Consider the following 13,377-nt stretch of genomic DNA (forward strand, 5'->3'; position numbering starts at 1 on the left):
CCTCATCATCCCATTGTCCTCATCATCCCCATCATCTCCATCATCCCCATCGTCTCCGTCATCCCCATCGTCTCCATCATCCCCCATATCCCCACCATCCCCATTGTCCCCATCATCCCCATCACTTCTATCATCCCCATCGTCCCCGCCATCTCCAACATCCTCATCATCGCCATTTGTTCCCATCATCCTCAACATCCTTGTCCCCATCGGCCCCATCATCTCCTTCATCCTCATCAGCTCCATCATCCTCATCATCCCCATCATCTCCATTGTCACCATCATCCCCATCGTCTCTATCATCTCCATCATCCCCATTGTCTCCGTCATCCCCATCATCCCTATGGTCTCCATCATCTCCACTGTGCCCATCATCCCCATCATCCTCATCATCTCCACCATCCCCATCATCTTCATTATCCTCATCATCCTCACTGTCTCCATCATCCTCATCATCTCCATCGTCTCCATCACCCCCATTGTCCCCATCATCCTCATCCTCATATTCTCCAGCATCCCTGTCATCTCCATCACCCCCATCATCTTCATCATCCTAATCATCTCCATCATCCCCGTCAGTCTCATTGTCTCCATCTTCCCCATCACCCCCATCATCCTCGTTATCCTCATTGCCTCCATCATCCACATCATCCCCATCATCTCCATCATCCCCATTGTCCCCATCATCCTCATCCTTATCATCTCCATCATCCCCATCATCTTCATCATCCTCATCTCCATCATCCCCATCATCCCCATTGTCTCCATCATCCTCATCTCCATCCTCCTCCTCATCCCCCTCATCTCCCTCATCCCCATCACCCCCATCATCCCCATCACCCCACTGTCCCCATCGCCCCCATCACCCCCATGTCCCCCCTGCCCCCCCCCATACCTGGGCCTCCCGCGGGGCTGCCTGCGGGGCTCCTCGGGGTGCCGGCCGCGGGAGGGGGAGCGGGCGCGGGCCCCGCGGGGGCTGCTGGCGCTGCGCAGGGTGCCCGTGGGGGCGCGGGGGGCTGGGGGGGCGCCGGGGGGACCCCGCAGGGCCCACTCGGGCCCCCCCGCCCCGGCGTCGCTGTTGGCCCGCAGCAGGCGCTGGGGCAAGGGCAGCGCCCCCCGCGCCCCCTCCCGGCGACGCCCCGCGAACTGGGGGCTCTCCTGGAACGGCACTGGGATGGGGGGGGCACCCATGGGTGGGGGGGCACCCATGGGTGGAGGGGGGTCCCATGTCCCCCCATAGCTCCCCTGTCCCTCCCCATCCCTCTATATCCCCCATGCCCCCCATATCCTCCATGCCCCCCCATATCCCCAGCGCCCCCCCAATGTCCCCGTGTCCCCAGCGCCCCCCCAATGTCCCCATGTCCCCAGTGCCCCCCCCAATGTCCCCATGCCCCCCCCACTCACCCACATCCGAGTCCCGGTGGTTCTTGATCAGCTCCCCCAGCTCAAAGTTCCCCGCGATGACGGCCACCTGGGGGGGGGGGGGACACACTCAGCTGGGGGTCCCCACGCCCCCCCCTCGCCGTGTCCCCGCCCCCCGCCGTGTCCCCATGTCCCACCTGGAAGGGCGTCTGCCCGCTGTTGTTCTTCACCTCCTTGTTGGCCCCGCGGTACAGCAGGATGCGGGCGCAGCTCTCCTGGGGGTGGCACGGCACATGGCCCCATGGCCCCGTGTCCCCATGTCCTCCCATGTCCCAGTATCCCATGGCCCCATGGCCCCCCCATGGCCCAGTATCCCATGTCCCCATGTCCCACATCCCCATAGCCCAATGTTCCCATATCCCACATCCCAATTTCCCCATGTCCCCAAATCCCCCATCCCCGTGTCCCCATCCCCACATCCCAGTCTCCGTCCCCATGTCCCTGTCCACATATTCCCCTGTCCCCATGTCCCCATCCCCATCCCCGTGTCCCCGTCCCCATGTCCCCATCCCCTCCTCCCCATCCCCATGTCCCCGTTCCCGTCCCCATGTCCCAGTCCCTGTCCCCACGTCCCCATCCCTGTGTCCCCATCCTTGTGTCCCTGTCCCCATATCCCCCGTGCCCGTGTCCCCACCCCCATATCCCCATCCCTATGTCCCTGTCCACATGTCCCAGTCCCTGTCTCCATGTCCCCGTCCCCGTGTCCCCATCCCTGTGTCCCCGTCCCTGTCCCCATCCCCATCCCTGTGTCCCCATCCCTGTGTCCCCATCCCCCTGTCCCTGTGTCCACATATCCCCCGTCCCCATGTCCCCATCCCCATGTCCCCGTCCCCGTGTCCCCATCCCCTCGTCCCCATCCCCGTGTCCCCGTTCCCCTCCCCATGTCCCAGTCCCCATCCCCATGTCCCCATCCCCATCCCTGTCCCCATGTCCCAGTCCCCATCCCCGTGTCCCCATCCCCGTGTCCCCGTGTCCCCGTCCCTGTCCCCATCCCCATCCCTGTGTCCCCTTCCCTGTGTCCCTGTCCCCATATCCACCAACCCCGTGTCCCCATATCCCCCATCCCTGTGTCCCCATCCCCATGTCCCCATCCCCATACCTGTCCCCATGTCCCAGTCCCCATCCCCATCCCCGTGTCCCCGTGTCCCCGTCCTTGTCCCCATCCCCATCCCTGTGTCCCCTTCCCTGTGTCCCTGTCCCCATATCCACCAACCCCGTGTCCCCATATCCCCCATCCCTGTGTCCCCATCCCCAAGTCCCCATCCCCATGTCCCTGTCCCCATGTCCCAGTCCCGTCCCCCCGTCCCCGTCCCGCGCCCACCTTGTTGTAGAGGGCGCAGATGTGCAGCGCCGTGTTCCCCGAGGCGTTCTGCGCCGCCGCCTCGGCCCCGTAGAAGAGGAGGTGCTCGAGGTGCTGCGAGTGCCCGTGCTGGCACGCCTGGGGACGGGGACACGGGGCGTGGGACACGGGGACGCGCCGGGGGGCTTGGGGGGGTGCTGGGGACACGGGGACACTGGGGGATACAGGGACACCGGGAGACATTGAGGGACACGAGGACATGGGGAGACACTGGGGGCAATGGGGGAGATACTGGGAAACATGGGGGGGGACGATGGGGGAGCTGGGGGGATACTGGGAGAAACAGGGACATTGGGGGACACTGGGGCCATGGGTAAGATACTAGGGAACACACGGGAGACACTGGGGACACTGGGGGACACGAGGATATTGGGGGACACTGGGGGATAGGAGGACATCGGGGGAAATACTGGGGCCATGGGGGAGATACTGGGGAACATGGGGGGGACGCTGGGGACATGGGGACATTGGGGGACACAAGGATATTGGGGGACACTGGGGGTGACGGGGGAGATACTGAGGAACATGGGGAGGGCACTGGAGGACATGGGGGGAACACTGGGGCCATTGGGGGACATGGTGACATTGAGGGGACATTGGGAGATGGGGAAGACACTGGGAAGCATGGGGACGCTGGGGGACACTGGGGGACATGGGGACACTGGGGGACACTGGGGGACATGGGGGACCATTGGGAACATGGGGGGACATGGAGGACATGGGGACATGAAGGGTATGGGGACACGGAGGATATGGGGACATGGATGATATGGGGACACAGGGACATGGCGACACAGGGACATGGGGATACGGGGACACGGGGACACGGGGACACGGGGACACGGGGACACGGGGACAGGGGGACACGGGGACACGGGGACACGGGGACACGGGGACACGGGGACAGGGGGACACGGGGACGCGGTGACCTGGTGGATCTCCTGCCAGCCGTTCTCGTCGACGGTGCCGATGTGGGCGCGGTTGTAGAGCAGCAGCTCGCAGCAGCGGGGGTCGCCCCCCACCATGGCCGTGTGGTACAGGGGGGTCAGCCCCCGGCGGTCCTTGTAGTTGGGGGAGCCCCCCAGGTCCAGCAGCGCCTGCGGGGATGCGCTGCAGGGGGCGCGGCACCCAGCTCCCGGCACCAAGCACCCATTGCAACCAGCACCCAGTGCCCATTGCACCCAGCACCCATTGCACCCATTGCACCCAGCACCCATTGCACCCAGTGCCCATTGCATGCACTGCACCCAGCACCCATTGCACCTGGCACCCATTGCGTCCATTGCACCCAGCACCCATTGCACCCAGTGCCCCTTGCATGCGTTGCACCCAGCACCCATTGCAACTGGCACCCAGCGCCCATTGCATCCAGCACCCGGCACCCATTGCACCCAGCGCCCATTGTGCCTGTTGCAACCGGCACCCATTGCACCAGGCACCCATTGCACCCATTACACCCAGTGCACCCAGCACCCGTTGCGCCCATTGCACCCAGCTCCCACTGCACGCCTGCACCCACTGCACCCACGCATGTGCAAGCCCCATGCATGCCCAGCACCCACCCACACAGCACCATGCACACCCATGGGTGCCCATGCACACCCAGGGGTGCCCCTGCATCCTTGCAGGTGCCCATGCAAGTTGATGGGTGCCCGTGCACCCTTCCACACACCCATGGGTGCCCAGGCACACTTATGGGTGCCCACGCAAGCTGATGGGTGCCCATGCACGCTCCTACAGGCCCATGGGTCTCTGCCACCCATGGGTGACCGTGCACACTCCCACACATCCATGGGTGCCTGTGCACACTTATGGGTGCCCACGCAAACCAAAGGGTGCCCATGCACACTTCCCCACACCCAGGGGTCCCCCACCACCCATGGGTGCCCGTGCACCCTCCCACACACCCACGGGTCCCCAACAGCCACGGGTCCCGGACACCCATGGGTGCCCGTGCGCCCTCCCACGCACCCACGAGTCCCCAACACCCAGGGGTCCCCGCCACCCATGGGTGCCCATGCACCCCCACACATACCAGCAGGGCGGGGTAGCGGCGGGTGCAGACGGCGCGGTGCAGCGCGGTGGCGCCGTCGCGGGCGCGGAAGTCGAGGTGGGCGCCCCCCAGGCACAGCAGCCGGATGATCTCCACCTCCCCCGGGCCCTCACGCTGCGCCGCCAGCGTCAGCGGCGTCTCTGGGGGCACCCGGTGTCACCCGGCGTCACCCGGTGTCACCCAAGGCACTCCCCCCGGGGCGGGGGAGCCGGGGGCGTAATGGGGCAGGGGGCTGTGGGGGGCTTGGGGACATCGGGGATGGTGTGGGGCACATGGGGACATGGGCAGGGAGGGGGTGACGGGCACCCTGGGGTGTCACTGGGGAGGCGGGGGTGGCCCCGAGGGGATAAGGGACATCCCAGAGGTGTCCCCAAGGGGCTCGGGGACATCCCAGGGGTGTCACCAAGGGAATGGGGGTGTCCCCAAGGGGATAAGGGACACGCTGGGGTGTCACCGGGGACGTGGGGGTGTCCCCAAGGGGCTCGGGGACACCCCGGGGGTGTCCCCAGAGACATGAAGATGTCCCCAGGGGGACACGGGACGTCCCAGAGGTGTCACCAAGGATGTGGCAGTGCCCCCAGGGGGCTCGGGGACATCCCAGGGGTGTCCCCAGGGATACGGGGGTGTCCCCAAGGGGCTCGGGGACATCCCAGGGGTGTCCCCAGGGGTAGGGGGAGGTCCCCAGGGGGCTTGGGGACATCCCAGGGGTGTCCCCAGGGATACGGGGGTGCCCCCAAGGGGCTCGGGGACATCCCAGGGGTGCCACCGGGGCCGTCACGTCCTCACCGGGGACACGGGGCTGGGCTGCCACGGCCACCAAGGCGCGGGACTGGGGATGCGGGGACAGGGGGATGTGGGGACACGGGGACAGGGGGACACGGGGACACGGGGACAGGGGGACACTCACCCCCCGAGTCGGAGTCGTGGTAGTTGGGGTCGAGGCCGCGGTCCAGCAGCCGCGCCACCTTCTCGGCCGAGCCGTGCTGCACGTAGTCCAGGAACTTGCGCAGCCCCGTCTGGGGGGGGGGGGGGGACACCGGGGACGTGGGGACGTGGGGTCACGGGGAGAGCTCGGGGACGGGAGGGCAGCGGGGGGGGAGACGGGGCCATGGGGCCACCAGGGGACGTGGGGACGCTGGGGGACGTGGGGCCATGGGGAGAGCTTGGGGACATGGGGACACCGGGGGGTACAGGGCCGTTGGGACGGCGGGGGGACACCGGGGGATGTGGGGACACCGAGGGGACATGGGGACACCGGGGGGATATGGGGCTATGGGGGGGGACAGGGGTCACCAGGGGATGTGGGGTCAAGGGCGGGCATGGGGCCATGGGGACACCGGGGGGACAAGGGTCACCGGGGGATGTGGGGTCACCGGGGGGGCATGGGGCCACGGGGACATCGGGGGGACAGGGGTCACCAGGGGATGTGGGGTCACCGGGGGGGCACGGGGCCATGGGGACACTGAGGGGACGTGGGGCTACTGGGGGGCACAGGGCCATGGGGACAGCTGGGGGACACCAGGGGACACGGGGACGTGGGGGACACCGAGAGGGTTGTAGGGGCATAAGGGGTGTGGGGGGACAAGGGGGACACCGTGGGGTGTGGGGACACTGGGGGGACACTGGGGGGGCCCTGGGGACACGGGGGGGACACTGGGGCCACCGGGGGGGCCGTGGGGTCATGGGGGGGCCGTGGGAACACCGCGGGACACGGGGCCACCACGAGATCCCACCGCCTACGGGCGAGCCGTGCAGGGCGTGGCGGGGGGCGTGGCCACCTGGCGGGGGGGGCGTGGCCACGTGGCGGGGGGCGCGTGGCCACGTGGCGGGGGGCGTGGCCACGCAGCGGGGGGCGTGTCCCCCGAGGAGGGGGGGCGTGGTCAGAGGAGGGGGGCGTGGCCACGCGTCGGTGGGCGGGGCCCACCTTGGTGTGCAGCTTGGCCAGCTGCTTCTCGTCCAGGTTGGTCTGCTTGTACACCCGCGTCTTGTACCGGAACTGGGGGGCGGGGTCAGCGCGGGGCACCGCCCCCCCGGCCGGGGACACGCCCCCAAGAAGGCCACGCCCCCAAGGCCACGCCCACCGGGAGGGACACGCCCCCAACAAAGGCCACGCCCCCCTCCATTCACCCCCATGCCACACCCGCAGGCTCCACCCACTCCTCACACAGCCACGCCCCCCTGCAGGCCACGCCCCCCACTCCAAGCCCCGCCCACGAGCTCGAGGAGGGCGTGGTCGATTGCGAGACCCGCCCGCCCCGCGGCCGCACCCTCTCAGGCCCCTCCCATCGCCCTGGGGTGACCCCGCCCCTTTGCCCCTCCCCAGGCCACACCCACCATTTTTGTTCCCCCCCCCGAGCCCCACCCATTTTGTCCACGCCCCCCTTGGTCCTGTCAGAGGCCCCGCCCACCTCTAGCCCCGCCCACATCGCCACAGACCACGCCCACCCCAAGACCCCAGAGCCACACCCACCTCAATCCCCAACCCCACCCTTTACACCCCAACCCCTCGAGGCCCCACCCCCTCGAGGCCCCCGCCCCCTTAAGCCCCGCCCACCTTGAGGTAGGCCACGCCCATCCCACGCCCCAGACTCCCTCCCCACACCCCCAGACCCCCTCCCACTCCCCACCCCACCCCTTCTACCCACACCCCTTGACGCCCCACCCCCTCGATGCCCCACCCCCTTGAGGCCCCGCCCCCTCGAGGCCCCACCCCCTCGAGGCCCCGCCACCTCGAGGTAGGCCATGCCCTTCCCACGCCCCCAGTCCCCCTCCCACTCCCCACCCCCACCCTTCTACCCACACCTCTTGACGCCCCGCCCCCTCGAGGCCCCACCCCCTCAAGCCCCGCCCCCTTGAGCCCCGCCCCTTAAGCCCCGCCCACCTCGAGGTAGGCCACGCCCATCCCACGCCCCCAGACCCCGTCCCACTCCCCAACCCCACCCCTCTACCCCCACCCCTCGATGCCCCGCCCCCTCAAGCCCCGCCCCTCGAGGCCCCGCCCACTCCCTCTAAGCCCCGCCCACCTCGAGGTAGGCCACGCCCTTCCCACGCCCCCAGACCCCCTCCCACTCCCCAACCCCACCCCTCTACCCCCACCCCTCGAGGCCCCACCCCCTCGAGGCCCCGCCCCTTACGCCCCGCCCCCTCGAGGCCCCGCCCACCCCCTCGAGGCCCCGCCCACCTCGAGGTAGGGCACGCCCTGCTCGAAGCTCTGCGGGTGCCCTGCTCGAAGCTCTGCGGGTAGTCGCGCAGCGGCCGCTCCTCGTCCAGGAACTTGGCGTCGCGGCCGGCGGCGGCCGGCTGGAAGAGGCCGTAGTTGAGGCCGTCGTGGAGGCCCTCGGTCAGCGTGCACAGCACCTGCTGCTTGGCCGCCCACACCGCCGCCCCCGGGTCGAAGCGCAGGCACTTCTGGGGGGGGGGGGGGGGGTTAAAAATTAGGGGGGGGGGTTGCACACGGCGGCGGACCCCCCCCTGAAATAATGAGGGGAGGGCGGCCTCCGGGTGGGGGACACGGGGAGGCTCGGGAAGGTCCCGAAGTGGGGAGGGGAGATGTTGGGGGGAGGGGGACACCACTAAATGGACACATGGGGGGGTCATCTTGGGGATGGGGACCCCCCCCCTAAATGTACCTGGGTGGGGGGTCTTGGGGATGGGGACCCCCCCCAAATGTACCTGGGGGGGGGTCTTGGGGATGGGGACCCCCAAATGTACCCATGGGGGGTCTTGGGGATGGGGAGCCCCCCCTAAATGTACCTGGGTGGGGGGTCTTGGGGATGGGGACCCCCAAATGTACCCATGGGGGGTCTTGGGGATGGGAACCCTCCCAAATGTACCTGGGGGGGGGCCTTGGGGATGGGGAGCCCCCACTAAATGTACCCGTAGACAGTCCTGGGAAGGGGGAGCCCCCCCATAACCCCACCCCAAAGTGGGGAGGTGAAATGTTGGGGGAATGGGAACACCCCTAAATGGACACATGGGGGGGTCTTGGGGATGGGGACCCCCCCCTAAATGTACCTGGGTGGGGGGTCTTGGGGATGGGGAGCCCCCCCACATCCCCACCCCAAAATGGGGAGATGAAATGTTGGGGGATGGGGACCCCCCTAAATGGACACATGGGGGTGGTCTTGGGGATGGGGACCCCCCCCCAAATGTACCCATGGGGGGGTCTTGGGGATGGGGACCCCCCTCGAATGTACCCGTGGGGGGCCCTGGGAATGGGGAGCCCCCCCATAACCCCACCCCAAAATGGGGAGGCAAAATATCGGGGGGAATGGGGACACCCCTAAATGGACCCGTGGGGGGGTCTTGGGAATGGGGACCCCCCCCCATAAATATACCCGTGGGGGATCCTGGGAATGGGCGCCCCTCATGTTTTGGGGGATGCCCCCTACTTTTGGGGACACCCCATTTATGGGGACCTCCACTATTTGGGGGGGGGGAACAACCCCATTTATGGGGACCCCCACTATTTTGGGAGACCCCCCCCCCCCCATTTATGGGGACACCCCCATATACTTTTGGGGACCCCCTCAATTATGGACCCCTCCTGTTTGGGGGGACACCCTCCCTATATTTGGGCACTCTCCCCCCTTATGGGCACCCCCCCCTTATTTTGGGACACTCCCCCCTTATTTTGGGGACCCCCCCTTATTTTGGGCCCCCCCCCTTATTTTGGGGACCCTCCCTTATTTTGGGGGACCCTTCCTTATTTTGGGGGACCCCCCCCCTATTTTTGGGGACCCCCCCCTCACCGTCTGGTGCAGGTCGGGGATGCCGATGCGGAACACCATCATGCTGAAGTGGGCGTCGTCGGGGGCCGGGGGGGGTCGGGGGGGGACCCCTCGGGGCCGGGGGGGCCCCGGGTTGGCTCCGGGGGGGCCCTCGCGGGAGCTCCCCGAGTCCGAGTCGCCCTCGGGGTACTCGGAGCCCCGGCCCTCCTCCTCCTCGCTGGAGGCCGGCGTGCGCGGCATGCTCCCGGCGCCCGCTGCACCATCACACTGCGGGGGGGGGGGCACAGGTGGGGACCCCCCCTCAGCACCCCAAAACCTCCCCTCGGCACCCCCAGAGCGCCCCCCCCCCCCCCGGCACCCGCAGGGTCGCACGCGCGTGTGCAAACGGCTGCGGGGGGTGCACGGGGGCGCTGCCCCAGGATGGGGCTCGTATGGGGTCAGGGTGCTGGGGGGGGGGAGAAGTTGGGGGACCCCCCCCTGCACCCCAAAATCCCCCCCAGAACCCCAAAGCCCCCTCCTAGCCACTACAGGCTTGCACACGCGTGTGCACACGTGGGGGTACGTGCGTGTGCACGGGGTCGCTGCACCAGGATGGGGCTCGTATGGGGTCAGGGTGCTGGGGGGGTGGGGGGAAGGTGGGGGACCCCCCCCTGCACCCCAAAATCCCCAAGTCCCCTCTCAGCACCTACAGCCTTGCACACGCGTGTGCAAACACCTTGTGGTGCGTGTGTGTGCACGGGGTCGCTGCCCCAGGACGGGGCTCGTATGGGGTCAGGGTGCTGGGGGAGGGGGAGGGGGAGGAAAGTGGGGGACCCCCCCTGCACCCCAAAATCCCCCCAGCACCCCCAACCCCCCCCAAGCACCCCCAACCCGCTCCTCAGCACCCACAGGCTTGCACACGCGTGTGCAAACACATAGGGGTGCAGGGGCTTGCTGCACCAGGATGGGGCTCATATGGGGTCAGGGTGCTGGGGGGGGGGGTTGGCAGAGGTGGAGGACACCCCCAGCACCCGTGCACTTGCACCCCCTTGCACACGCGTGTGCACACACGTGGGGTCGTGCACGTGCGTGGCAGTTCCTTGGTCCTCTTTTACACAGCCGGGGGGGGAGGGGGGGGTGAGCAGCGCCGTGTGGCCCCCCCGGTCCCACCCTGGCACGCTCGTTGCACGCCCACGCCCGTGCCCCCGCCCGGCCCTCACACGCTCGCGCCCGCCCTCGCACGCCCGGCCCCGCGCCCCAGTTCTGGTGGCGGGAAGTGGGGCGCGTCCCGGGGGGGGCCAGCCCCAGATCGGCGCCGGCGCCGTGACCTTGGGGGCCCTTGAACCAGTTGTGGCGGCGCCGGGGGGGGGCGGGGGGCACGGGGGGGGGGAGCGCGTGTGCAAGCGCGGGGAGCACACGCGTGTGAGCATGCTGGGGCGGGGAGGGTACGTGCGTGTGAATGCACGGGGAGCAACGTGGTAGCACCGCGGGCGTGCGAGGCGCAGGCGTGTGCGTGCACCAGCAAGCGTGCTAGCACAGGCGTGCAAAGTGCAGGCGTGTGCAAGCGTGTGCATGCACATAGCAGGTGTGTTTGCACGTGTATTAAATGTGCAAGTGTGTGCATGCACAGAACAGGTGTGTTTGCACGTGTATTAACGGTGCAAGTGTGTGCATGCACGGAGAGGAAGTGTAACAACATAAAAGGCACACGTGTGTGCAAGCGTGTGCGCGCACGGGGAGCAGCTGTGTGCTAACACGCGCACAAAAAGTGTGTGCGTGTGCAAGGCTGTGCACAAAGGGTGCGTGCACGTGCGCGTACATGGAGCGTGTCTGTGCAACGTGTGCGTGCACCGTGAGCGTGGACGTGCGTGCACAGGGAGGGCGCGTGTGTGCAAAGGTGGGTGTGCACGAGGAGCACGCACATCTGCGCACAACGCCTGTGCACGAACGGCGCACGCGCGTGGAGGACGCGCAGCCCCAGGGAGCAGTGTGCAAGTGTGGGGCTGCACAGGGAGCGCGCGCCTGCAAGGGTGTGCACGCGTGTGAGCGGGTGTACACACCAACACACGTGTAGCAGCGCATGCACCAACAGTGAGCACGCGTGTGCTAGCGTGTGCGTGCAGGGGGCACACGCGCGAGCGTGCAGGTGCAAGGCTGCACACGTGTGCAAGCGTGTGCACACACGGTGAGCACCCATGCGTGCGTGCACGGGGGTGACGGGGTGTGGGAGCACGCGCACGCACCAACCCTTTGTGCAGGGCCGCACGCGCGTGTGCAAGCACGAGGGGGCCGTGCACGGCGCTCGTGCGACGCCCGGCCCCGTGCTGGGCTTTTTCCCAGGCTCCTTTGCCGTTTCCATGGCGACCGTCGGGCGCTGCAGGACCGGGCGTCCGCGCACACGTGAGCGCGCACACCCCCGTGCAAGGCGCCCGGCACGTGCAAGGCACACGCGGCCCCCGTGCAAGGCGCCCGCAGCCCCCGTGCAAGGCGCTCACCCCCCGTGCGAGGCGTGCTCAACGCCCGTGCGATGCACACGTGGCCTGGGGAGTGTGCACACGCCCCCTGCACGCGCCCCCCCCGCACGCTTGCACACGCGTGTGCCCGGCCACGGGTGCAGCCGGGGGGGGGGACAGGGGATGGACGGACGGACCCACGTGCAAGGCTCCTTTTTTTTGGGGGGGGGGAGGCGGAATCGAGGCCAAGCGAGGCCAAACGAGGCCACGGCGCCGCTCGCACACGCGTGTGCACCGCCCCCCCCACGGGGCCATGTGCAACGCACGCCCACACGTGTCGCCGTCCCCCCCCCCCCCCCTCCACGCCTTGCACGGATCCTGGGGCGTTGCACGGCGCGCGGGGCCCCCCCATTTGCACGACCATCGCCCCCCCCCCCACACGTTGCACGGCCCCCCTTGCACGAGCGTGCCCCCGTTGCACCACTCCCCCCCGTGCCTTGCACGCTCGCCCGCCCGCCCCCATTGCACGCCCCCCCCCCTCCCATTGCACCGACCTCCCCCGTGCATTGCACGGCCCCGGTGCTCGCGCCCCTCCCCCGCACGCTTTGCACGCCCTTCCCGGGGCTTTGCACGGCCGTGCAAGCGCGGATCCCGCAGCCGGAGCCTTGCACGCCCCCGTTGCACGCCCCTGCCCGGTGCAATGCACGCTGCTGCCGGGGCACCGCACGCCCCCGGGGGGCATTGCACGGCCCGGGGGGCTTTGCACAGCCTGGGGGGGGGGGGCTTTGCACAGCCTGGGGGGGGGGGGGTTGCACGGCCCGGGGGGGGGGCTTTGCACGCCCCTCCCCGTGCATTGCACGCCGCGCCCCGGTGCATTGCACGGCCCCGGTGCATTGCACGCTCCTCCCGGTGCACCGCACGCCCTCAGCGCCTTGCACACCCCCCCGGCTCCTTGCACACCCCCCCCGGCTCCTTGCACACCCCCCCGGCTCCTTGCACACCCCCGTGCCTTGCACACCTCCCCCCCCCCCCCCCGTGCCTTGCACCCCCCGCCCCGCACGGCCCCGACCCCCCCATTTCCCCCCTCGCCCCTCCCGGCCCTGCTCCGCCGCCCCCCCCCCGGAGCTCCCCAGGCCCCCCCCGCTTTGCACAGCCCCCCCTCCTTGCACGCCCACCCCCCCTTTGCACGCCCACCCCCCCCCTTTGCACGCCCCCCCCCCCCCCCCTACCTGCGGGGTCCCCCGGAGCTGAGCGGCGCTGAGCGGCTTCGGCCCCGCCGGCGGCCGCCTCCGCCCGGCCCCGCCCCCCCGCCGTGGCCACGCCCCCGGCCACGCCCCCTTCGCCGCCGCAGGCCACGCCCACCCCCGACGCCACGCCCAC

At 69.2% G+C, this 13,377-nt stretch overlaps 1 protein-coding gene across 1 annotated transcript; it reads right to left on the bottom strand.

Moving 5' to 3' along the window:
• Nucleotides 1-95: 95 nt before the first annotated feature.
• On the bottom strand, nt 96-13,340 carry LOC310890472 (SH3 and multiple ankyrin repeat domains protein 1-like; the record flags this gene model as incomplete). Its single annotated transcript, XM_083852826.1, is given in 12 exon segments — nt 96-1,169; nt 1,405-1,471; nt 1,560-1,637; nt 2,744-2,860; nt 3,712-3,879; nt 4,818-4,975; nt 5,743-5,851; nt 6,760-6,831; nt 8,017-8,052; nt 8,055-8,243; nt 9,587-9,832; nt 13,227-13,340. Coding segments are annotated over 11 exon segments (2,287 nt in total), but the record flags the coding sequence as incomplete, so codon positions are not given.
• Between the last annotated feature and the right edge of the window lie 37 nt (nt 13,341-13,377).

The sequence above is a fragment of the Anser anser genome (genome assembly GCF_964211835.1).
Source record: "Anser anser genome assembly, contig: HAP1_SCAFFOLD_803, whole genome shotgun sequence".
Classification (NCBI taxonomy): domain Eukaryota; kingdom Metazoa; phylum Chordata; class Aves; order Anseriformes; family Anatidae; genus Anser; species Anser anser.